Genomic DNA, 24,490 nt, shown 5'->3' with positions numbered 1-24,490 from the left:
ACGTATTAAAAATTTATTAAAAGTATGCCAAGTTTCAACTAGTACTTTGCATATATGGGATATCGGTCGTATGAATAATTTTTTTATTTAATGGTTTTTATATATTTTATAAAATTAAGTTGGGTTTATATTAAAGTATATGTATAATTTTTTTTTTTCGATCTAAGATTTTTGAAAAAATTATCCTTATTATGTATATGATACTAATTGTTATATTTGGACCTTTTTAAAATGGGTGAACTTATTATATCATTATATTATTTTGTTTTTGACGGGTTACTGAAATGCGGTTGCCAAAGGGTATGCCTCTTTACACATTTTCTAAATTAAAAGCAACATAAAAATTCATATAAAGCGGATGAAAATTAACTGTATATGTATGAATATATTATGAGTATGTATATATATGTGAATGCTTGTCATTACCTTAAATCGGTCTGTTGCTTCTGATAACTCTGGATGTACTTTTTTGTGATTAATTAAAAATTTAAAGAATTTGAAGCACCTTCCTAATTTGTTTTTTCTTGGGTCCATATATTCATTTAATAAAATGTCGTTGCTTATTTTTTCATTACAATGTGTGTAAATTTCAAAGGCTACAAAAAATTAAAAGTTGGAATGCATATAATATAGAGAAATAAAACTCAAGAAATGATATTAAAAAGTGCTCATTTTTATTATTTTGCATTTTTAGACATAATTAAAAATTACCTGACTGTAAATATCTTAAATCTCCTTTTTTATTTTCATTAAAAAATTTCATAAAATTATTGATATAGTTTGTTCTTTCTTTCCTTAGAATTTCCTCATTATATGTATCATAATTTAATCCCAAAATGTTATTCAATTTGTTTGCAATTTCTTTCATTTTTTCATCATTAATATTTTCCTTGGATACTAATAAATGAAATAATTAATTAACAATAATATGTATATAATAAAAAAACAAAATTATAATAAAATACATTCGAAAGTTGCATATTTTCGTATTTTTCAAAAATATTTATTAAGTGTAAAATAATACCTGCATATAAATAATGGGATATTAATGGTCCTAGTTTGTAGTGATAATTATGATGAGGGAATATTTTTTTTATCTCATGAATTATGTTGATAAGTTTGATATAGTCATTTCCTGTAAGGGTGAACAAAAAATAAATGAGGGCATGTATGGCAGGATAATATATATATATATATATATATATATATATATTAAGAAAGGAATACGTTCTCAATGTATATTAATATTGTTTCGTTTTGGTGCTTTCATTTTTCGTGATTTTACCTCTTCTCCTTTCAATCTCATAATTTAAAGCATATACAGAAATATCTGCATTAGGTTGTGATAAAAATGTATTCATATATATCATCGCATTTTCTAAAGGATCCTTTTTCATATGCTCATAAATTTCTTTATCTTCAGTAGGATTTGGTGTAGTAGTAGGCTTATTTTTTTTTTTATTATTTTTGCTTTGATCAATTTTAGGTTTCATTCCAATATCGTTCATATGTAAACAAATTCTAATTAATAATTTTCCAAACCTTCTGTAAAATCGGCTAGAAAAAATATGACCAGACATATATAGCATGTGTCTATATGATCTGTACAAAACTTTTCTTAACACATAATAATAGAAACATAAATGATCTTCATGGATATCAATAAATTGTTTATGTCCTAGATGCGAAAAAAAAAGTGATTTGCTATAATCATTATATTCATTTCGTGCAAGAAGATCATTATCTGCTATAACTTTTAAGTTTAGCGTAATTTGTTCTCTTCCATTTTCATCTGAAATAACTTGGCCCAAATTTAATCCAGATATATCGTTAGATACATCATTTGATGAATCTGTTTTAAATTGATAAATATTTTCTCCTTGCTCACTAATAGATCCATTTAGATGTATATTCAGATGTCTATTAAAATAGCTTAAGGCTAATGCATATTCAATCCAAAAACATTGAGTGTCAGTTATATTTTTTAAAAAATTGTTATCTAACGGGTTAATAAAAATTGTAGCTATTTTTCTTGAATATTTTATAAGTCCACATTTTAAACCTGTTTTAACTGTTTTCGAATTTATAAATCTATCACCAATATTATGATTTCTACATATATCTAAATATTTATATGCCATTAGATAATTTCCATTTCTTTTATAAATTAACCCTTTAATAAAAATTAATTCATATTTGAATTCTTCATTAATTTTATATTTAATACTATTTATACATTTATCTATAAAATATAAAGAATCTTTTACAGAATTAATATAATCATATAATTGACTTATAAATGAATAAATACAAAGCATAAAAATTTCGTCTCTTTCTTCTTTAGTTAAAGTTTTTTTATTCAATTTGGGTTTTATTTCTTCTTTTGGTTTTTTATCTTTAAGTTGGGTTATGGTTCCTTTGTTCATTTTATTTTTATTATTTATGTTTCCATTTTGCATTCCTTCTACATACATTCCTAGTGAAGAAGATGATCCAATCATATCCTTCATTTTATTTTTTTCACTAAACAAAGAACTTTCCTCACTTTGTACTTCATCCGATTTATTATTATTTATTTCTGATGTATCATTACAACAGCTTCCTTCTTCCGGTATTTTATTTTTATCTAAACAATTTTGAAAATTATTATTATTATTATTATTTTTGTCTGAGTATACACTGAAGGTTTCATTATTAATAGAATCTTCTCTCTTTTCAAAATCATTTTTCTCAAAATTATTTATGACATAAGAATTTGAGTTATTATCTCTAAAAATATAATCACTATCAAACTCACACAATTTATTGGTCTTATCATAATTCTTTATATATTTGTGCAATAGGAAAAGCAATATTTTAACATTTTTATACGTAAGAATTGGTTTTAAATAATTAAATATCGTGAAACATTTTTGAAAACATAAATTTCGGAATAACTTTTCTATATAGTAAGAGAATTTTATTTCATTATAAAAATATAAAGGGAATATTTTTAATAAATTTGAATTTTTATATTTATTTTGTAAATTGGTAAAATATGTTTCAAAGCATTTTTCTTCTTTATCATTTAAATTTTTAATTTTATAAAAATATAAAATATCCATAGATTTTTCTACTTTTTTTTTGGGATAATAAAATAAATCAGATCCTATTTTGTTTGACCATTGAATAATATTATAATTTTCCGTCACATTATTATTTATATTTTGGCATTCTTTCTTTATATCTTCTTTTAACAATTCTATAAATTTATCTACACTATTTTCATCGATTCCTTTTTTAAAGTTTTCAGGGTTTATTGGATTTATATTTGTATAATTTTTAAATTCAGACACTGTGTATATATCATACTTTTTCATTCCAAGATTATGACACACATAATCATTTAATATATTTTTATTAATATATGATAATAGTTTTAAATTTCTATTAGATCCATATATATCTAAAATCGATTCATGTAACAGTACCTTTGTATTTTTGTTTATTTTAACTTCTTCGTTCATTTTATGTTCATCTTTATAGTCAAGATAAAACAAACTGGACAATGACACATTTTCATTTCCTTCTAATATTTCACTTTTATTATTAGTAGCCTCTTTTTCTCCATCAATATATATTTCTTTTTCGGTAAACAAAATTAACAAAAGTATATTTAAATTTTCTGAATTTACTGAAAAGGCTTCCTTAAAATATTTATTGGCTTGTGACATATCATTTTCATATAAATATATTAAACCTAGCATTTGATTATACCATAATTTATCATTTTCAAGTTGTTTATGTTTGTTTAAAAATTGTATACACTCTTTGTACATTTTCCCTTCTAATAATATTTCTGACATATAAACTAGTAGCTGATGTTTTTCGTTTGCCGATATGATATTACTATTATTCATTTTATCGAGATTATCATTTCCTACATCTATTTTAGATAAATCTTCTTCTACTTGTTTAATAAGATAATGACATTTTTCATATTGTTTTAACAAATGGTATGAAAATATAATAAGAGCTTTATCTTTTGGACTCTTTGCACTTTCTTTATAGGCATCTATACGCAAATCTTTAAATTGTTCATATTTTTTTAAATATAATAAAATAATGGATGCCTCTTTTATTGCTTTATAATCATTCCTATTTAACTGAATTGATTTCATATAACATTTCAATGCTTCTTCATAATTTTTATAACTTTTATATAAACATCCATATAAATACCAACAAAAACTACTCGATAAATTATTTTTTATACCTTCTTTTGCATATTTAAATGCTTCATCTTTGTTATTATCATCTATTAGATTTAATAAATACCCTTTTACTGATAATGTTTCACCATTTTTAGGATATTTTTTAAGTATTTGTTCACATGTTTTAAGTGCCTTTTTATATTTTTTTAATTCTATCATCTGAGTCATCATTCGGAAATTGTTCATTTCCTTATTTGGCAATTTGTTGTTATCACTTCCATCTTTCTTCATTTTTTTATTAATTTGGATATAAATATCATAAAAATTGTTAATTTTTTGAATAAATAAAATTTTCAAGTTGTTTATTTTTCCCAATATATTTTCCTTACAATTACGTAATTATATGTTCCTATAAACGACTTCAAAATATGTTCTATAAAGACTGCAAGCAGTTAATCAAAATTAAATTAAAAAAAAAAACAAAAAAAAATATCTATATATAAATAAAGTGATATGTGAAGATTTTTATGAATACATTATATAGTTAATTCGAAGATAATGAAAAATATGAGTCCTTCAATAATCCAAATAAGTAATAAATAAATACATTCGTTAAATATATGAATAAATAATACATGTATTAAATAGAGATTATGTTTATTCTTCAGAACAAAAAATGTTTTAAAATATATTTTAGGAACGAAAAATAAGTTATTTGAAAGTATATTAAAATTTCTACGGAAAACCACGCTGCTTTAAAAGTTAGCCCCAAAATAAATGCACATATATTATATATATAGAAATGGCTATATATAATAATAACACGAATTAATCTCATATATTACATATATATATATACACGTATTCCTCCTATTATTTTTAAACATATGGTTGGATAATATATTTTTTTGAATGTTGATATTTTTACTATTTTCGGTATAAAACAAATCCCATTATTATATTGCTTTTAACAAGAAAAATAAAAAGGAAAAAATTATCAATGTAAAAACACCTTTGATTTATAGGAGCATATTTATAGCGTTGTGCCTATATATATTATTTTTATTTTTTTTGTGTATCAAAAATTAACCTTTTATACATGGTTTTAATTATCACCAATTTTTTTAATTAAGAGATATACACATATTATGATGTATATGCACATATATATACATACAATAAATTACATTGGATTTGTTGTAAAAAATAAAGTTAGGGATAAATAATAAAACATTATTTAATATATATTTTTTTTTCTCCCTCTTTTTTTAAGATATACATTAAAAGTGTATATAAGTAAATTTTTTAAAAAGTTTTCAACCATTTTTTATTTGAAAATTGGAAAAAAATTATAAAAAATGGCGAAGCTTATAAAATAATCCTATCAAAACTTGCTTAATGCTATATAATATTCACCATGCAATCGAATGAGCACTATACGTATATACATATATCAATGCACATATAAATGCATAGATCCATGAATATAAGTACAACCATATGCTTCATATAGCAACTCTTCTATGGTTGAGGAAATGCGTATCCACTTTAGTTACAATTCCCCAAAAAAAAAAATTTTTTTTTTTTATGTCTTATTATTCATTATTTTTTTTGTAATACCGAATTATTCTTACATATTAGAGAAGAAATCGCTATTTTTGACACCACATTTATATAGGTAAGAAATAAAAATGAAATAAATGAAAAAGGGAATATGAGCAAATTAATCAATATATATATAATTTCATAAAATGATATTATATCCTCATTTGAATTCATTAATTTTATATAATGTATTTTTTCTTTATTTTTATTGCCAATTTTTATAGAAAAACTTATAAGAATTTCAAGAAAAATGGCAACAAATTGGATTCGAATCAAAAACTCTTTATTGGAAAATGTTCTTGTAATGAACATGAAAAAAAATATGATGTTATAGTTATAGGTGGAGGACATAGTGGCTGCGAAGCTAGTTATATTAGTGCAAAATTAGGAGCCAAAACTTTATTAATAACTCAATGTAAAGAAAGCATAGGAGAAATGTCATGCAACCCATCTATTGGAGGAATAGGGAAAGGAATACTTGTGAAAGAAATAGATGCATTAGGAGGATTAATGGGAAAAGTAATAGATAAAAGTGGAATTCATTTTAAAATATTAAATTTAAAAAAAGGATTAGCAGTTAGAGGGCATAGAGCACAAGCAGATAGAGATTTATATAATTATTATATGAAAGAGTACATGTTTAATATGCCTAATTTATATATCCTTGAAAATACTGTCCATTCATTATTAATTGAAAATTCAATGACACGAAATGATAGTACAAATATGGATGAAAATATGGAGGAGAAAAAAAAATGTAAATATGTATACGGAATTAAAAATAAATGTTCGTGTGAATTTTATGCTGATAATGTTATTTTAACTACTGGTACATTTTTGGGAGGGATATGTCATATAGGAAAAGATAAATACAAAGGGGGTCGAATTAAAAGGATCCTAGGCAAGGGGAAAGATAATCAATTGAAAGATGCAAGCTCTATTGAGCCAAGTAAAATAAAAGAAGAAATGAACAAAAATAAAATGCAAAAAATAAATTACATACATAATTACATTGAAAATAATAAAAATGGGGTGGAACAAAATTCTATCTTTGATAACTTGATTGAAGAATCTACGAAAAATCTTGCAACCCAACTTAAAGAAAACAATTTTGAAATAAAAAGAATGAAAACCGGTACACCTCCAAGATTATGCAAAAACAGCATAAATTTTGATATTTTAGAAAAAGAAGGAACAGAAAAAAAACATCCTTTTTATTTTTCCTTTTTAAATAGTAATAAAATAAATAATAATAAAACATTACCGTGCTATAAAACCTATACAAATATAAAAACTCATGAACTCGTCATAAAATATTTAAATGAATTACCAGATTTTGATTGTTATGATAAACTTGGCAATGGACCAAGATATTGCCCATCAATAGCTAAAAAAGTTACAAAATTTTCAGAAAAAAAAAAACACATAATATGGTTAGAACCAGAAGGGTTTAACAATATATTAATATATCCAAATGGGTTAAGTTCAGCCTATCCATTAAATAGGCAACAAGAAATTATAAATTCAATAAAAGGTTTGGAGAATGCAAAAATACTTTTTCCTGCTTATGATGTTGAATACTTTTATGTTAATCCAAAATGTTTAAATTATACATTAGAAACAAAAATAATTAATGGATTGTTTTTATCTGGTCAAATATGTGGAACAACCGGATATGAAGAAGCAGCTTGTCAAGGAATAGTTGCGGGAATTAATGCAGCATTAAATTCGTTAAAAAAAAAAAATATATCATCCATAAATAATTTTGTATTAACAAGAAATGATAGCTATATAGGAGTTTTAATACACGATCTTATAAATAAAGGAATTACAGAACCATATAGAATGTTTACCTCTCGAGCTGAATATAGATTATATTTACGACCTGATAATGCTGATATTAGATTAACACCAAAGGCAGAAAAATTAGGTATAGCTTCAAAGGAAAGATTATATATATTAAATCATAAATATTACTCAGTTAATAAAATTATATCTATTTTTAAGAAATTGACTTTAAATAATTCGGAAAATCAAAGGCTTATAGAAGAAGGAACGAAAAAAAGAAATCAAGTTACTGGTATTGAAAATAAATCTATTAAAAATAATGATGATAGTGAGAATATTATAAATGATTTGTCTCATATTTCTAATGAAATTCTACCAATTACCAACACAACCAACCACAATATTAAACATAAAGAAAAATTATGTTTGAATAGTGATGAAGATAAAAAAAAAAATGAAACTATCGAAACTAGCGAAACTAGCGAAATAAGTGATGGATATCTGAATATGCATAATAATAATGACACTTATTCCTTGGCATCAAACTATAATACTACTAATATAAACTTAGAATTAAATACTAAGAGTAAAGAAAAAAATGGTACAAATACTGTTTATAACATATTAAAAAGTGGGATAGAATGCTCATTAAATGTTTTGCAAAATAAATTGAAAGAAGTAGAAAACGATGGAAGATTAAAAAATATAATATTGAATAAGCAAAATAATTTAGACACATATATAGATAATTATGATATAATATACAATTTAAATTTTAACGAAATTTTAATAAACAATTCAATATTAGAAACAGCATGTGCTGAAGTTAAATATTCCTCTTATTTAAAGAAGCAGATAAGCGAGATAAACAAAATCAAGAGTAATTTTAATTTAGCTATTCCAAAGACCATAAAATATGATAGGTAAAGATATATTTTTTACAATTTTTATTATGTTTTTTACAATTTTTATTATATTTTTCTTTATTTTTAATTGTTACCATTATTTTCACTACGAAAAATATAATACATGATACGAAAGTATTCCACGGACTCATATTGTGCATAAAAATCCATGCATATTTATATGTAACTAGCCAAAAATTAATATAATATATCTTGTTCCTTTCCCTTATCCTTAGGAATAATTTCCCTTATTTGTCCAACGAAGAAATTGAAAAACTCGCCAAATTCAGACCATCCAATTTGAATGAGGCCAATAAAATCGAAGGTGTAACGATGAGTGCCATATATTATTTATACCATTACATAAAAAAAGAAAAAAAAAAACAAAATCATGAAAAACAAAACAACTAATAGGGTATTTATATTATATATGATTTTCCCCTCTTTCATGATTTTTTAAGCTAAAAATATTTATTCCTATTAACTGGTTATTACTTCAAAAAATAATATTTTATATTAATATTTATGCTTCCCTAATGTCTACATATGTAAATTATCCGTTATTAGTTACCTCAAACATTACATATCTTATTGTTTACATGTGTTTATGTATTATTCTATATGTATTCCATACCATATTTATTCTCCATGTTTATCTATTTTTTTTTTTTTACTTAGATTACTGGCATGCACACATGTATGTATATTATTTGATGTTTGTTTTATTTCGTAATACGCCATTACACTACTTTGTGTAAAAAAAAATTAATTTTTTTAAACAATAAAAATATATATTTCATATATGATATTAAATATACCACAATATTTGTAATAAATTTATTCCATAAACAAATGTGCATATTTTTGTAGTCAATTCATCGGAAAAAAAAATCCTACGCGGGAATGTATTGCGTACATATATATAATATATAATATATTATTTCAGATATATATTTTTTTGTTCTTATAAACACTTATCCAATGTAAGTATTTCTTTCATTGAAAATTTCATAGTATGAAAAAGAGAAAAGAACAAAAAAAATTATATATTATTATATATATACACATTTTTTTTAAATTAACGTAACTTAGTCATATTTTTTGTTAGTGTTATATTTTCCGCTATTAATTTGTTTTCCATTAAAATATATTTATTTTCCATTTTATTTTGATTAACTAAATGCATGTATATATGAGTATGCGTTTTTTTTTTATAACTAAAAACCTGGTTTAATTTACATATATAATTTAAATTGTATTTGTGTGTATATGCGCATAAAATCATTTTTATATGCTTATGGGTATTTTAAAAAATTAAAAGCGAGGAGAATACCACTTTTTTTTATATTTTCAACAAATTAATAGACAGAAGTTTATTATATAAATTATAATAAACATTACACATGTATCATGAATGAATATAATTATATTATACATGCCTTTATGAGTATGGAGAAAAAAAAATAATAAAAAGATTTTCTTATATTTGTTTCATAATTTTTTGATTCCCATTTAAAAAAAAAATATTGCTCAGTTGTATTGTTGTATATGAATATAATCTTATGGATACAAAAGAATACAAAAAAAATATGATGACACTATACTGTAGTGACATTTTTTTTTATTCGTATGCTTATTTAAGGACTATAATTATTTGAAATTAATAATGTACTTATTTTGAGAAAAACAAAAGACACATGCTAAGTTATCACTTTTTTTTCATTTATTTAAATGTGTAAATATTTATTTATTTTTTTTTATAAACAATGAATTTTTTTGTAAAGAGACAGTTGCAGATGAAAAATATAGTTTACTAGGATATCCGTCTGCTTTTTTTTTATGAAATTAATATTTCTAAAAAAAACAGAAAAAAAAAAAATGATTTTGAACAAGTTTAAAAATATTGTTAATTTAAATAATGCACCAGAAAAAGAAGCAAATAAAAATGGCGATGAAAATGAAAATAAAGATCCTAATGCCCAAATTCCGCCAGAGCAATCTTTAGACGAAACAAATGATAAGACATTCTTTGATGATATGTTAGGAGCACCTCAATATACTTATGAGGAATTTATAAAAATTTTAAAAACGCCACAAGAAGAAAGAGGAGATACAGAAGATTTAAAAAAACATTGGGGTCATCCAAGAAGATGGAAAGTTATTTTATGGGATATACAAATACAAAATTATATGAACAATGATTTTAATGCTTTTGTTGATTTTGATTTTGGAGGGGATAGAGAAGAATGTAGAATACAGGTGAAAAATTGTAAATTGTATTAGAAAAATTATGTGAAAAAATAGAATGTCTATGTATTGTCAAATTTGTATTCATATGGTCATAATTTAGTTTGCTTATATTTATCTCCACTAAAATGTAGTAAATTTATTTCATTCTTGTTAGCTATATTATTTTGTGGTTCGATTTTTTATTTATACACATATTATTCAAATAGTAATTTATTTTTTCTTCTTTTTGTTTTTTTTTTTTTTCTCAGAGAGGTTCTAAAATGAAAATATATACCAAAGGGAAATCAAAAAATTGTCTACGTACTCAAGTAGTTTGCAATGTGAGAGCAGAACAAAAAAAAGAAATAAAATTTAAAAAGGTTTTTGAATATAGAGGATCTTATCTTGATTTAGAAAATGAAAAATTAAGAATAAAAGTATGGGAATATAAAAAATTTACATTGAATAAATTGGAAGGTATATATGAAGAACCATTATTATCTTTTGCAATAGGACAAGTATATAATGAAACGACTTTATATAAATTTATAAAAAATTCTAGAGTTAAACGATGCCAATTATTTTTTCAATTATATTTTCAAGAGTTATATGATTTTGAATTATCTTTTTTAAATTGGTCATTTAGTGATTTATTATCACATACATATATACAAGAAAAAAGTTTAAATTATTTAGAAAATCCTGATACAATCGAAAAAAGGCATATAGACAAATCTCAATGTAGTATATTCCCTAAAATGTGCAAACCTAGAAAAAAATTAAATAAAAATAATAAAAAAAATAAAAAAAAGAGATTAGGTGATAATATAAATGAAAAATTTTCATTCAATACAGTTTTGTCAAATGAATCCAATGAACATTCTAGCAATAATGCTAATAGTGGTACTCTAGCTGGAAAAAATAAAAGCGAAATGGTTTCGAAAAATTTAGAAAAGTTATTCTTTAGAAATCTAAGTTTATTAAATAATATAGAAGAAAATGAAGATATTTCTTATCAAAATTTAGAAAATGTTAAATTACCAAATCCTAGAGTAACTATGAAATTAATTCATACACCCAAAGGAAATGATGGATTCACTATCGTTTCTATGTGCCAAAAAAATGTTCGTTATCCTATGTGGGAAAATTTGGGAGAAATTTATTTCAGAGGTACATTACGTGATTTAGATGTATCCTACCTTAGTGTAAGTTTTAAAAATTTTTGATTTGAATTTATTTTTTCATATATTACATGAATTAATTGAAAAAAGGTACATAATTATTTGTTAAATAAAACTTGTGTAATAATATTTATTGTTTCTTATTCTCACTTATTTATCCTTTATTTAGGTTAAAGTAGAAGATATGTCAGCCCCAAAAGATGCGAGAGAAATAGGTGTATGCCAAATTCCATTGAAAGGAATTGTTGATTATCCTCATATAATGCATGAATTAGAAGCAAGTCCTTGGATAATAGAAGAGGCAAAATGTGAAGGTTGGGATAAAAAATTGAAAGAATGGAAATTTGGTAAATTAGAAGGAAAAGTAATTGTTGGAAGAGTACCAAGGTATAGACAAATAGGTGATATATATCATATAGATAACAAACATGTCTATTTGATTGTACATATATTAAATATAGATCAAATAGTTACTGTTGATAATATAAAAGAATTAGACAGTTATGTTGAAGTATCATTTGATGAAACAAGTAGAAGAACAAAAATTGTAAAAAAAAGTTTGACTCCAAATTATGATAGTCACATTGCTATACCATTAAGATTTAATAATAAAAATGAAATGGATTATGAAAACTTTAGTAAAAAGGGATGTATATATATAGATGTATGGGGTAAAACAGATGATATAATTTATATAGGAGGTATATCTATAACACCGTATGAAATTTTTTATAATGAAAAAAATGCAAGAAGGAAAAAAACCAAATTAGAACACACAGATTTAGAAACAAATATAAAAACAAATTATGAAACTGTAGTATATAAAGGTTGTAAAAAATTACATTTTTTACATGATGATCAAAGATTGTCAAATTTAAATTTTAGTATATGGACATATCCAGATTTATTAAGTAATGAAGGAACTACTAATACTACTACTACTACTACTACTACTAATAAAGATACTAGGATATGTTCTCCTCCCGTTTTTAATACTACTAATAATTTTCCTTTAAAATTAGCACAAAAATATGATAAATTAAAAAACTTATATTTTCAAGTGTTAAAAGCAATCAAAGGAATCCCTGAAAGTTGTACAGATATATCAAAAGCAAAAAGATTTTTTAATTATGAATTGTTAAATCAAAGAAAAGAAAATCATTTTCTACCAACTCTTATAACAAATATTAAATCTCCATATTTCTATGAATCTGAAAGAGCGATATTTCATTATGTTCGATGTATACCATTTATACATAAAAAAGAAAATTTAGTATTTACTCCTGATTTTACCTTACAATTAAAGGGGGGTAATGCATTAGATCACAGTCTTTTGTTATGTAGTCTTTTTCTTGGAATTCCAGTTATTTCTTTTGTTTGTTTTGGTACATTATTGGATAACCAAAAACATGCATGGGTAGCTACACTCGAATTTAATGAACATAAAAATTATGGGGTTATCAAATTTTGGGAAACAACTACAGGAAATGTATATACATTAAAAAAAAGATTTTTAGATATTAATAAATTAAAAAGTTTAAAAATACAGTTAAGTGAATCTAAACATAAATTACATCTAAGAGATGATTTTTTACATAGAAACGGTACACAAAAAGATTCAGATGCAATTAAAGAACAGACTAAAAGATATATTAAAGAATTATTTCAAAATAGAAGCAGAGATGCTCCACCAAATGGTCCATCATTACCATACAAAACCATTGATCTTATATTTAATAATACAAATATTTATGTTAATTTACAAGATGCAGACCCTTTAAATATATGGTATGATTATTGGAAATTTGATTATTGGTTTCCTTTTTCTTCTATACAATATAATATACAACCATGTTTTACTATTAAAACATTTTCACATAAAATTGAAGATATGGAACTTGATAGATTAGCTAAAGATCTTAGAACAAATATAGAAAAAAATATAAATATTTATCGAGCTTCTAGAAATTTATCTACTAGGTGGAATAAAGATGAAACTTTAGAATTATTTTTACAAGTAGGTTTAGAATTGTTACACCAATTAAATACATCAAGAAAAGATGATGAAAGATTAGCTAAAGTTAAAATTGATGATTGGAAAAAAGCTTTATATCATAAAGTCCCACAAAGTCATAGGTTACTAGGTTTTCCATATCATTTCAATACTTGTAAATCAAAATTTATTACTGATAAACTTATAAGTACATTAGCAATTTTAGAATCAAGAGATAAATCTTTATGTCTTTCTTTAGCTGTATGTTTATATAGTCTTCCTGGAGGGTTTATCTCTGTATATATATATATTATTACTTGCGTTAAAATCACACAACGTGAAATGCGTAAAATTGAAATTACTAAAGAAAAGGTAACCCTTCTATTAATATGCTTATTTTTTATTTTTTTTTTTTAGCTTGGTCATATTTGTATTTATATATTTTCATTATTCTCTTTACACATATCACTTTTATATTTCTTTTAATTTAAAGGCTCAAAGAAAGACAAAACTCAAAAATTTGAAAAAAAAAGATCACAACAATAATAACGCTGATACACAATCAGGAGGAGAAGCTGAAGACATGAATAATATACAAAATGATAATGATGGAATTTTAACAAATTTTGAAGAAACGTTAAAGGATGACCCTTATTATGAAAATGAACAAAATTCAAATACAAACAAAAGTTCATTTGAAAATTTGTATAAAAATGAAGAAAATGCAAGTGAGATAGGTCTAAATAAAGAAAACCAAAATGAAGAAAATGAAAATTACTCAAGAAATGGGGACAGAAAAAAAAAATTACAAAAATCTGTAGATATAATCAATATATTGTTGGAAATGAAAAATAGAAAAAAAAATGAAAAAATAGGCAAAGATGGTAAAAGAAATAAATCTGAAGAAAATAATGAACAATCATTAATTGGTGATAAAAATAACATATTAAATAAAATAGATAATGAAGTTTCAATGCAAAGCAAAGAAAAAGATCTTGACCAAACACTTATCGATGATAATATAAAAACAAAGGATAAAGATGAAACAAAAAAGAAGAAAAAAAGTAAATCTAGAAGAAAAGACAAAGATCTAGAATATGAAAAATTAATGATATCAAATGCATATCTTGAACAAGAAAGGAAAAGGCTACAAGAAGATATGGAAAAATTAAAACTCGAAAAAGAAGAAATTAGATTACAAAAAGTTATAGAAAATGAAGATGCAAATCAAAAGCTTATAGAAGAAAATAGAAAATTAAAAAAAGAATTATTAGAAAATGATAAGTTGGAAAGAAAAGTTTCATTTATGCTTAAAGTAAGTGAATGGGAAAAAAAGGAAAACGAAAGAAAAAAACAACAGGAGGAGAGTTATAAGCAAATGATGGAAGAAGCTAAGCTAAATGAAAGCAAAGAGAAACAGAACAAATCGAAAGAAAAGGCAAGAGAGAAGGAAAATGATAAAGAAAATGAGAAAGTGAAAAAAAAAAAAAAAAAACATAGAGATGAGGATAATAAGGAAAAAACCAAAATAACCAAAGGGGATAAACAAAAAAAGTCAAATAGTAAAAACAAAAAAGAAATAATCCCAGAAGTAAAGGATGATGAAACAAATTTAACGAAAGAAATAAATTATGGTGAAAAAACAAAAGAAATAGATCAAGAAAATCAAAAAAGTTATATAGCTCTAGAAAGCCAAATTAAAAATGAGGTATCCGATCAATCTAACGATAGTTTTGACTCAAAGATGCATGATAAAAATGGAAAACAACATGAAAAAGGATATATTAATTTAACAAGTTTTGACGAAAATTTAGATTTGAACAAAATTTACAGAAATAATTCAGGTAAATCAAATAGCAAAATAAAAAGAAGAGATAGCGTTCCCAAAGTGTTGGCTTATAATTTGTGTGCAATACACATTCCAAATTTTAATAACACAACGTATAACTGATAATTAGATAAAATAAATTTTTTTTTTCATTATTTTCTCAGGTTTTGGATATACGAAAGAAAAAAAAAGAAACACAATCAAAGTTCACACCACCAGAAAAATATATAATGGTATGGGCAAAAACGAATGTTTATACAAATTATATTATAATAATATGAGCTACCAATATTATAACTTTACATACATATATACATATATAATCATTTTGCATAAATATATAGAAGCTATATTTTCAACATTATTCTTATTTTTTTTCTCATTTAGACAATAAACCTGATGATATAGAATATCCAGATATAAATGACAACACAAATGAAGAAAATATAGCGAGATATTTATATGATAAAAACATATCTCATGACATTCAAAAAACATATTATAATGATAAGCCTCATTATGGAAATGATCGGAAAAACATATCATATAAAGAAATAAAAGACTATGATTTATTTAAAGGATTTATTGAAGAAACTAAAAAAAAAAAAAAAATAGTTTTAGTGAAAAAGCCATAAAAGGTGGCAAATCAAATTTAGGATGTTTCGTGGGATACAAATCCTACAACGCATATTAATTCATATGCATGTATATATACATATATATATGTATTTTTTTGTGGCATTTGAAGGGAAATAGTTTATTTTATGTACTTTTTTTTCTTATTTTCATTCTATTAAATTTTAAAACCTTTTGTTCATATGCATACATACATATGCATATATTATGTTAATCTATATGTGGATATAATTAAATGATTATAATAATGAAGAATAAAATTTTTTAATATATAAGGTATTTTATTATTTTATATTTTTTTATTCTACAAAAATTCACTGACGCTTTTTATATATATTCTCCATAAAATATCATTTGCAAATTTTTAAGTATCCATTATTAATCATTTATTATTACTCTATTTTATTTAAATAACTTTATTTTTATTTTCATTAAAATTATTTATTGAAAATATTACTTTTCATTTCACAACTTTATTTCTCTTTTAAGGGAAATTTATTAATATGCCATATGCATATATATATATATTATATATATGCTTTCTTTTTTATTATTTCCATTTTTATAAATATATTGCACAATAAAAGAAATAATTTTAAATTTCATGTTTTGTTCAATATCATTTGATTTTCCCTGATATATCTCCTTTTATTTATACTTCACTAATCTCTGATTTTTGCATGTCATTTCATCATAATTTTTAATCATTCATTTTCACAACATTGTTTATTCAACATTGCTTATTCAACATTGTTTATTCAACATATGTTTTATACATCCTTTTAATAATTTATTGTATATTATACCACTTTTTAAGCTCAATATATATGTGTATACTTGGAAAAATAAAGTGCCACCTTTAACCTATTTGGCTTAACAGTATTGTCATAAATAAAAGCATGTGTGTATTCAATACAAATTATTAATTTAATAATTATAGATAAACAGTAAGTATAATATTGAATATATTTTGTTGATAGAAAATAAAAAGTTATTATTTTAAGTTCACAAGCCAACTTAAAAAAGAAAAAGATTGTCCTTTTGAATAGCAAGAACATTATACATATAATAATGCACTAAAATATATACTACCTTTTTCGAACTTGCAAATGGTCTTTATTATAAATCAAAAAAAGGTGATCGAATGAAAAAAAAAAAAAAAAAAAAAAAAAATAGAGAAAAAAATAAACGAAATGTATACAAATAAAAGCTAAACGAATCATATACAAAAAGATGAATTCTATAGTTTATAAGAAAATAAAATTAAATGATGATGTTATAAAAAAGTTTGAGGTATTAAGAGCATTCAAATATAAACATGCAATTACTAGAAACATATCATGGAGTTATGATGGCGAGCTATTATTAACATCAAATAAAAATGATTCTATTACAATTTATAGTTTGGTTGAAGGAAGTTCATATAAAACATTACAAAGTAAAAATTGTGGTGTAGATGTGGTTCGATTTTTAGATAATGCAAATGAAATAATTGTATGTTCTACTAAATCTAACAATTCTGAACATAAACAATTTTTACGATTTTGGGATATAAAAGAAAATAAATATGTAAAATCATTACCACAAATAGGTAATATATGTGAATTAAATGGAATATCTATAAACACAAATAAAAAATTAATGTTAGTTAATTCTGATGATTGTCATGTCAAATTATATTATTTTAATTGTGATTCTCCATTAATAATATATAAATCGAATTTCAAAAGACCAGTTTCTTGCTTTGATAATGAAGGTCTTATATTTATTGCTTCTTATGGAAAAAAGGAAATTCATTTTTATGATCTTTTAATGTATAATCGTGGTGAATATAATGTTGTTAGTTTAAAAAATAAAATACAACATGATGAATTTATAACTAATCTTTTATTTACTCCAAATAATAAAGAAATTATAGTTTCTACAAGTAAAAGTAACCATTTTAAAATTGATTCGATTACTGGAAAATTTATATGTTCATATAAATATAGTGATGTTATTCCAAAAAATAAACAAAATGTACATTATAATCCTAGGACAACAAATAACGATTTCATAGAGGAAGACAAAAATAATAATACTACATCCAATCAATCTATAAATATTCAAAATTTATATGATAATAATACTTTTCAAAATCGACCTTATTCTTTGTTTGTACCTACAATTACTCCGGATGGCAAATACATAATGTGTGGTGAGTAAAATACGCGCATTTATCTACTATATATATGTTTAAGAGTATCAAAAGCTTTCTATTTTCTTATTTCATATAAATTAAAATATGGAAATAAAAACGAGTATGCTAACCTGCCTATTATCTTTATTTTTTGTCTTTATGTTTCAGGATGGAAAGACAATGGAATTCATGTTTGGAAAGAAAGCGGAGAATATATGACATCTTTATACGGCCATGCAGGTAAACTTACGATTTTATATTTATTCGAATTTGTATTATATTCTTTGGTTATCAAATTTGTTTTACATTCTAAATATCCCCATTACTTATGTTTATTTTTATTATCATTTTTTTTTATTTTTTGAAGGCCCTCCTGAAAACGTTAGTTTCAATCCAAAGTGTGCAATATTGGCTTCAAGTGAGAAAATTATATTTTTTACATTTTTAAAAAACATTTTTTCTAATTTATATATTTATCAAATTTAAATGATTCTTCTATTGTTATTGTTATAATAATTTTTTGTTTCTCTTCTTCCCCCTTTAGGCTGCTTAAATGTTGCATTATGGCAACCATCCATATAAATGTTTTCCCTTCCTATACTTTCTATAGTGTTTTTTTTCAGTATTTTTCACCGAAAAAATGTATCTCCCTATCAGAAAAATACATACATACCAAACATGCAACATATATATGTATATGAATTATCTCCTTTATATGTGATAATCTAAAAATGGGACATTGCAAATATGTAAACCTACGCATATTCATTTGCAAACTCTGCATAAATTTAAATGATGATATATCACCAATCGATGCAGAACAAATGGCTACTGTTTTTGTAAATCATATATTTATTCAACATTTTAATTATTCATAATGAGTTTATATTTTTTAAAAATAATTACACACGCATATATATATATATATCCATTTTAATTTTTCACAAAAACTATTCGATTTTATTTTTTTTTTAATGACTATTATAATTTATTAATGAAAACAACCAAAAAAATATACATTATATATACCTTGTCTTCTATTATTTTTATTAACTGTTGTTTTTATTATCCCTTTTAATTTATTATATTAGGGTTATCATATTAGAGCCTTTTCATTAGTTTATTTATTTGGCTTTATTTTGTGTGTATTTTTTGCTTACCATATAAAGTTACTATTTATTAGTGTCCCATCATGTTATAAGCATACTGATTTTTATCATGATTATTTAATTTTTATTCAAATTTTGAAATTTTTTTAAAAGTGTCACTACCATTATTACTTTCGATACTTGGGTAAGTGTCATTACTACTTTCTTTATCAATGGAAATATTAGAAATACTACTTTTATCTACACTTTCCTGACTACTAGCATATCGAATAGAAGGATTTCCGCTCTCATATCCATCTGTAGTAGAACTATCATAGAAATCATTTACAAACCAGTGTATAAAGGCTTCTGCTTTTTTTACACATAATTGATCTTGTTTGATATCTTCTAACTTATTTAATATTTTTTTATTGTCTATATTAGTAGTAAAATTAAACATAAAATTATCAATTTTATCATAAAGAAGATCGTTAGATTTCTGTACACACTTTTCAACATTTTTATGAAATGTTTCTTTATCATTATTTAATAAATAATATGCTTCTTCATTTTGAATTATATCATTATTATATACATCAGTTAAATAAAAGATATTTTTTATATATAAAAAAATGAGAGATATATAATGTTTAGTTGCTGACCAGTTGTTTAATTCAGGTCCCAAATTTAATTTTCCATTTTTAGGATTAACTAGTGGATGATATATGGGGGTTAAGAAATATACTTCTGGGGCACTATGGGGATGATTTTCACTTAATTTTATTTGAATTCGGAATTTACCATTTTTATATATAGTGCTATATAGCAATATAAATGCATCCCAAGTAAATAAATCATCTGATTGAGGTAGGCAATAAAAACCTCGTGGAATTTCATTTAACAAAAATGAATATTCAGTTAAAATCGAATATTTATGTACGTCTTTATGTATTTCACTTAAGTATTCATCTATATTTTCATTATCAAAAGTTGATTGTGCTAATAATTTAGGATTTAATGGAATTATTGTTCTACCAAGTCTTTGAGGTATTAATGAATATTCTTTATTTTCAAATATTATATTATCAATATTTTCTATAAAATCATTACTTTTCAAGTTTTTTATATCTTTTCCATAAATACCATTATTATTAGTATCTTTTCGACTACCAATACTTTCCCTATTTACGTTCAAAATAAAATTGTTACTACTACGATGACTACTATTTCCACTTCTACTACTTTCTTCCAATTTATATGATGTATTTGCCTCCTTTTTATCGTTATTTTCTGTTACATGTTTTGGGAAATAAGCAAACGTTTTCCCTATTAACAACTTGCTCACTCCTTCTTCCTCTGGAATTCGCTCATTATCATACCACATTTTTTTTTTTGTCTAAATATAAAAAAAATATTTCCTTTTCTCTCAAAGTTATATTTTAACTCTATAAAATTTATCAAGTTTACCTTTACATTGTTTTTTAAATTTTCAAAAAAAAATATGCATTATATCGTAAATTTATTATTAACATAATAAACAGCTCTATTTATATTTACAACATTAATAAATAAAAAATATTATTATTTTATGTTTTAAACAATTATAGATTATGTAATATTTCTTTTAATTACGCATTAAATTTAGTTATTTTTTTCGGTGTGTGTATTTAAATAACAATTTTTTTCAGACGTTTAAGTGCAAAAAAAAAATAATGTAGTGAATAATAAATGGACAAAACAAATAAAATAAGCAATAATAGGAGAGTATATTTTTACCTTCACAATAACAATTCATTGTTTCCTCTTTTCGTTTTAAAAAAAATTATTTCAAAAAATTATTATCTTAGGTTTTTGGGTGCACATGTGCATTTCAAGATTTTTTCTTTATAAAATAACATTTATTAGAACATTATAAAGTATAATATACAAATCTATCATAACGACATTATTGTTCGCATATAGTTAACAGTAAAGAACAAAAGAATGAACAATATTTTTAATACCTCTTACTCTAAGATTGAAACAAAACCATTGCAAAATGCATACACACACACACATATATATACATTAATGAGTGGTGAATACGAAATATCTCATTTCGTTAGACGTTTCTCTAATTAATTTAGAATGTTATTTATATTAATCATTTTTTCAACATGGTATTACTGCATTTTTGTATAAGTTTTTAAAATTATTTGATTTTTGGTACAATAATATACATATAAAATTAAATATACATGTGATCTTTATGAATATTAAAAAAAAAATAGCACATCATACATATAATTATATATATTTATTTATAACATGAAACAGTAGTCATGCATTATGTACACTTATATTTCACTACATTAATATATTAAAAGGCCTATACTTGTTTTTTTATTTTTGTTATTAAAAAAAATAGAATACAAATACATTTTTATCATAACAATCTACTAGTTTTCTTCTTAAGCATGTCTTTTTCTTCTCTATATTTTTCTGGTTTTATCATTTCTAAATAATTTCAGCATTTCATATTTTTTTAATACTTGCTTAATCCATTCAAAATAATGCCATATGTGTAAACAATATGCATAATTGTACAAGAAAATTTTACTAATTTTTTTTATTGAAAAAACATTGGACTGTTTTTAAATATATATTTATGTATATACCATGCATTATATATATATATATATATATATATATATATTATTTATATATAAAAATTAAAATATAAACTCAAGCACCATGTATACGTATATGATCCACCGAGCAAATTCCTTCTCGTATTAAAAAGTCTTTAACATTACTTCGTTTATCGCCCTGAAGTTGAATAATTGAACCATGCTCAATATCTTCTATAATTGTTCCATTACAATTAAATTCCTAATAAAATTAAATCAGACAAAAATCATATGCATTGAACGAAAAAATATTAAAAAGGGTTGTGTGTACAAATAATACATATTACATATATTTATGCAAAATGCTTAGTGGCACAATAATAAAAATTTCACTATCTGGATTATTACACAAAATAAAACAAATTAATGAATAAAATATTGTTTACCTTTTTCAAGGCTCTGACCATTTTTTTCAAATCATACGATTTGCCTAATCCTTGTACTGTAGTAACACTTTTTCTACCATTTCTTTGTTGATTTCTAATATCTGTGAAAATCAAAAATATTAATAAGTGAATTTGGAAGCATAGTAAATTAGTTCATAATATGTATGTTTATGTATATGGCTAAAACAGTTAATAATATGTCAACTATTACATGTTAAGCAATACAATTATAATCTACAGGCGTTCAAATCATATTTAACACAAATAGTATGTATATTTGAGCCCGTGCAAAAAGAAAAACATGTATATACATATAGTGCTTATTTAATGTCGCATCTTTACAACTGTGAAGAAGTCATGCCAATGCCCATAAAAAAAAAACTATACGTATATAATTCCATATAAAATTATATGCATATAATTATCGCGTGTGCTTATTTTTTGTGCATGTCATTATGTACACAAAAACAAGTCACGCATTATTAAAAAAACAGCATAAACATAAAATTATATGATATAAAATTTGCAAAAAATTAAACTTACGTATTAAATTGGTCGCGTTAGATTTACCATTCCCCTTATCGACAATATTTTCATTTGTAAAGGGGTCATTAATACCAAGATTCTGTATAGCGAGGTTCATCAAGCTTTAAGACGAATTATAAATAAGTGAAAAAAAAAAAAAATTTAAGAACTCTCAAATTGTTTTATAAAACTAAAACTTGAAAGGCGCGTTTCTTTGCTTTTTTAATATATATGCTTAAATATATTTTTTTATAAATTTTGTGAACAAAATAATAGCAAATAAAATAAAAATATATAAAATAATATATTAAAATTAATTTTGAAATGAAATAAATTTGTTAAAATAAAAAAAAAACATACCAAAATAAAATGAAATTTTATTATCAATATATATTATAAATTATAACATTAAGTAAATTATTTTAATTATATATATCATTTATGATTTATGTTTTAAAAATTCATATATTTAATTTTTTTTTAATAAAATATATTTTTTAAATATAAATATAAATATTTTAATTTTTTTTATTTCTTTTTTTTTATTAATGGTAATTTTTATTTATATGTACATATAATTTTGCATGCTCCGATTGCCGATAAAAAAAAAAATTAATTACTACAAAATTTCGCTTTTAATAATATCTATGAAATTTGAAAATAATTTATTTCATAAATATTTAAAAAACCTATGTTCACAAATATCTGCATAAAAAATTATCCATAAACATATGTAATAGCATATATATATGTTTACTTATTAAATATGCAACTACTATAATTATAAAATATATAAAATTATTTGCAAATATATTGTAAATACATATATAAAATATATTGTGTAAAAATAGGATAATTAAGAAGAATAATTTGAACTATTTTTTAATTGATACATTATTTATCCTTAATTTTGTTTAATATTTTAAAAATTTATTCTTAATTTTTTTATGCAAAAATTTGCACAATTATATACGCAAACATATATTAATTGTATATAATATAGGCTTATGTGTAATGTATTTTATAAAAATTTCACTCAACGTGTGGTCCTCTTGGTCATAAACACCACGCATTATATTATTTATATTTTTGATATTATAATATATCCAAATGGGAATTCATAGTTTTAAGTATATGCTGTATATTCCTATAATTAATATAAAATGATACAACTTGGGGTGAATTTACATGCTTAAGGGAATTCTACTTTTTTATTTATATTTTTTTTCATAGAAGGAGGCATGATAGCACTTTTAATCGTATTTTATATGTGTTTTTGAAAATG

General features: G+C 22.9%; 6 protein-coding genes across 6 annotated transcripts; 3 read left to right on the top strand and 3 right to left on the bottom strand.

Annotated features, from left to right (window-relative positions):
* Positions 1-276: 276 nt before the first annotated feature.
* Positions 277-4,484, bottom strand: PY17X_1459900 (N-alpha-acetyltransferase 15, NatA auxiliary subunit, putative; the record flags this gene model as incomplete). Its single annotated transcript, XM_022957699.1, has 5 exons — positions 277-321; positions 427-596; positions 712-897; positions 1,025-1,135; positions 1,286-4,484. The coding sequence occupies 5 exons, from the start codon at positions 4,482-4,484 to the stop codon at positions 277-279; spliced, it is 3,711 nt and encodes a 1,236-aa protein (XP_022813045.1).
* Positions 4,485-5,716: 1,232 nt separating this feature from the next.
* PY17X_1459800 (glucose inhibited division protein a homologue, putative) lies at positions 5,717-8,902 on the top strand (the record flags this gene model as incomplete). The annotated part of the gene is made up of 3 exons (XM_022957698.1): positions 5,717-5,871; positions 6,023-8,509; positions 8,728-8,902. 3 exons carry the CDS (start codon positions 5,717-5,719, stop codon positions 8,900-8,902), a joined length of 2,817 nt encoding a protein of 938 aa, XP_022813044.1.
* Positions 8,903-10,369: 1,467 nt separating this feature from the next.
* PY17X_1459700 (double C2-like domain-containing protein, putative) lies at positions 10,370-16,357 on the top strand (the record flags this gene model as incomplete). The annotated part of the gene is made up of 6 exons (XM_022957696.1): positions 10,370-10,750; positions 10,990-11,925; positions 12,071-14,266; positions 14,388-15,738; positions 15,887-15,955; positions 16,110-16,357. 6 exons carry the CDS (start codon positions 10,370-10,372, stop codon positions 16,355-16,357), a joined length of 5,181 nt encoding a protein of 1,726 aa, XP_022813043.1.
* A 1,234-nt stretch (positions 16,358-17,591) lies between these two features.
* PY17X_1459600 (WD repeat-containing protein 82, putative) lies at positions 17,592-19,119 on the top strand (the record flags this gene model as incomplete). The annotated part of the gene is made up of 4 exons (XM_022957695.1): positions 17,592-18,555; positions 18,706-18,777; positions 18,905-18,955; positions 19,082-19,119. The coding sequence occupies 4 exons, from the start codon at positions 17,592-17,594 to the stop codon at positions 19,117-19,119; spliced, it is 1,125 nt and encodes a 374-aa protein (XP_022813042.1).
* Positions 19,120-19,770: 651 nt separating this feature from the next.
* PY17X_1459500 (ubiquitin-conjugating enzyme E2, putative) lies at positions 19,771-21,009 on the bottom strand (the record flags this gene model as incomplete). The annotated part of the gene is made up of 1 exon (XM_723843.1): positions 19,771-21,009. One exon carries the CDS (start codon positions 21,007-21,009, stop codon positions 19,771-19,773), a length of 1,239 nt encoding a protein of 412 aa, XP_728936.1.
* A 1,340-nt stretch (positions 21,010-22,349) lies between these two features.
* PY17X_1459400 (translation initiation factor SUI1, putative) lies at positions 22,350-23,323 on the bottom strand (the record flags this gene model as incomplete). The annotated part of the gene is made up of 3 exons (XM_723841.1): positions 22,350-22,496; positions 22,681-22,781; positions 23,224-23,323. 3 exons carry the CDS (start codon positions 23,321-23,323, stop codon positions 22,350-22,352), a joined length of 348 nt encoding a protein of 115 aa, XP_728934.1.
* Positions 23,324-24,490: the final 1,167 nt, after the last annotated feature.

The sequence above is a fragment of the Plasmodium yoelii genome (genome assembly GCF_900002385.2).
Source record: "Plasmodium yoelii strain 17X genome assembly, chromosome: 14".
Lineage (NCBI taxonomy): Eukaryota > Apicomplexa > Aconoidasida > Haemosporida > Plasmodiidae > Plasmodium > Plasmodium yoelii.
This window is presented reverse-complemented; position numbering and strand designations above follow the sequence as displayed.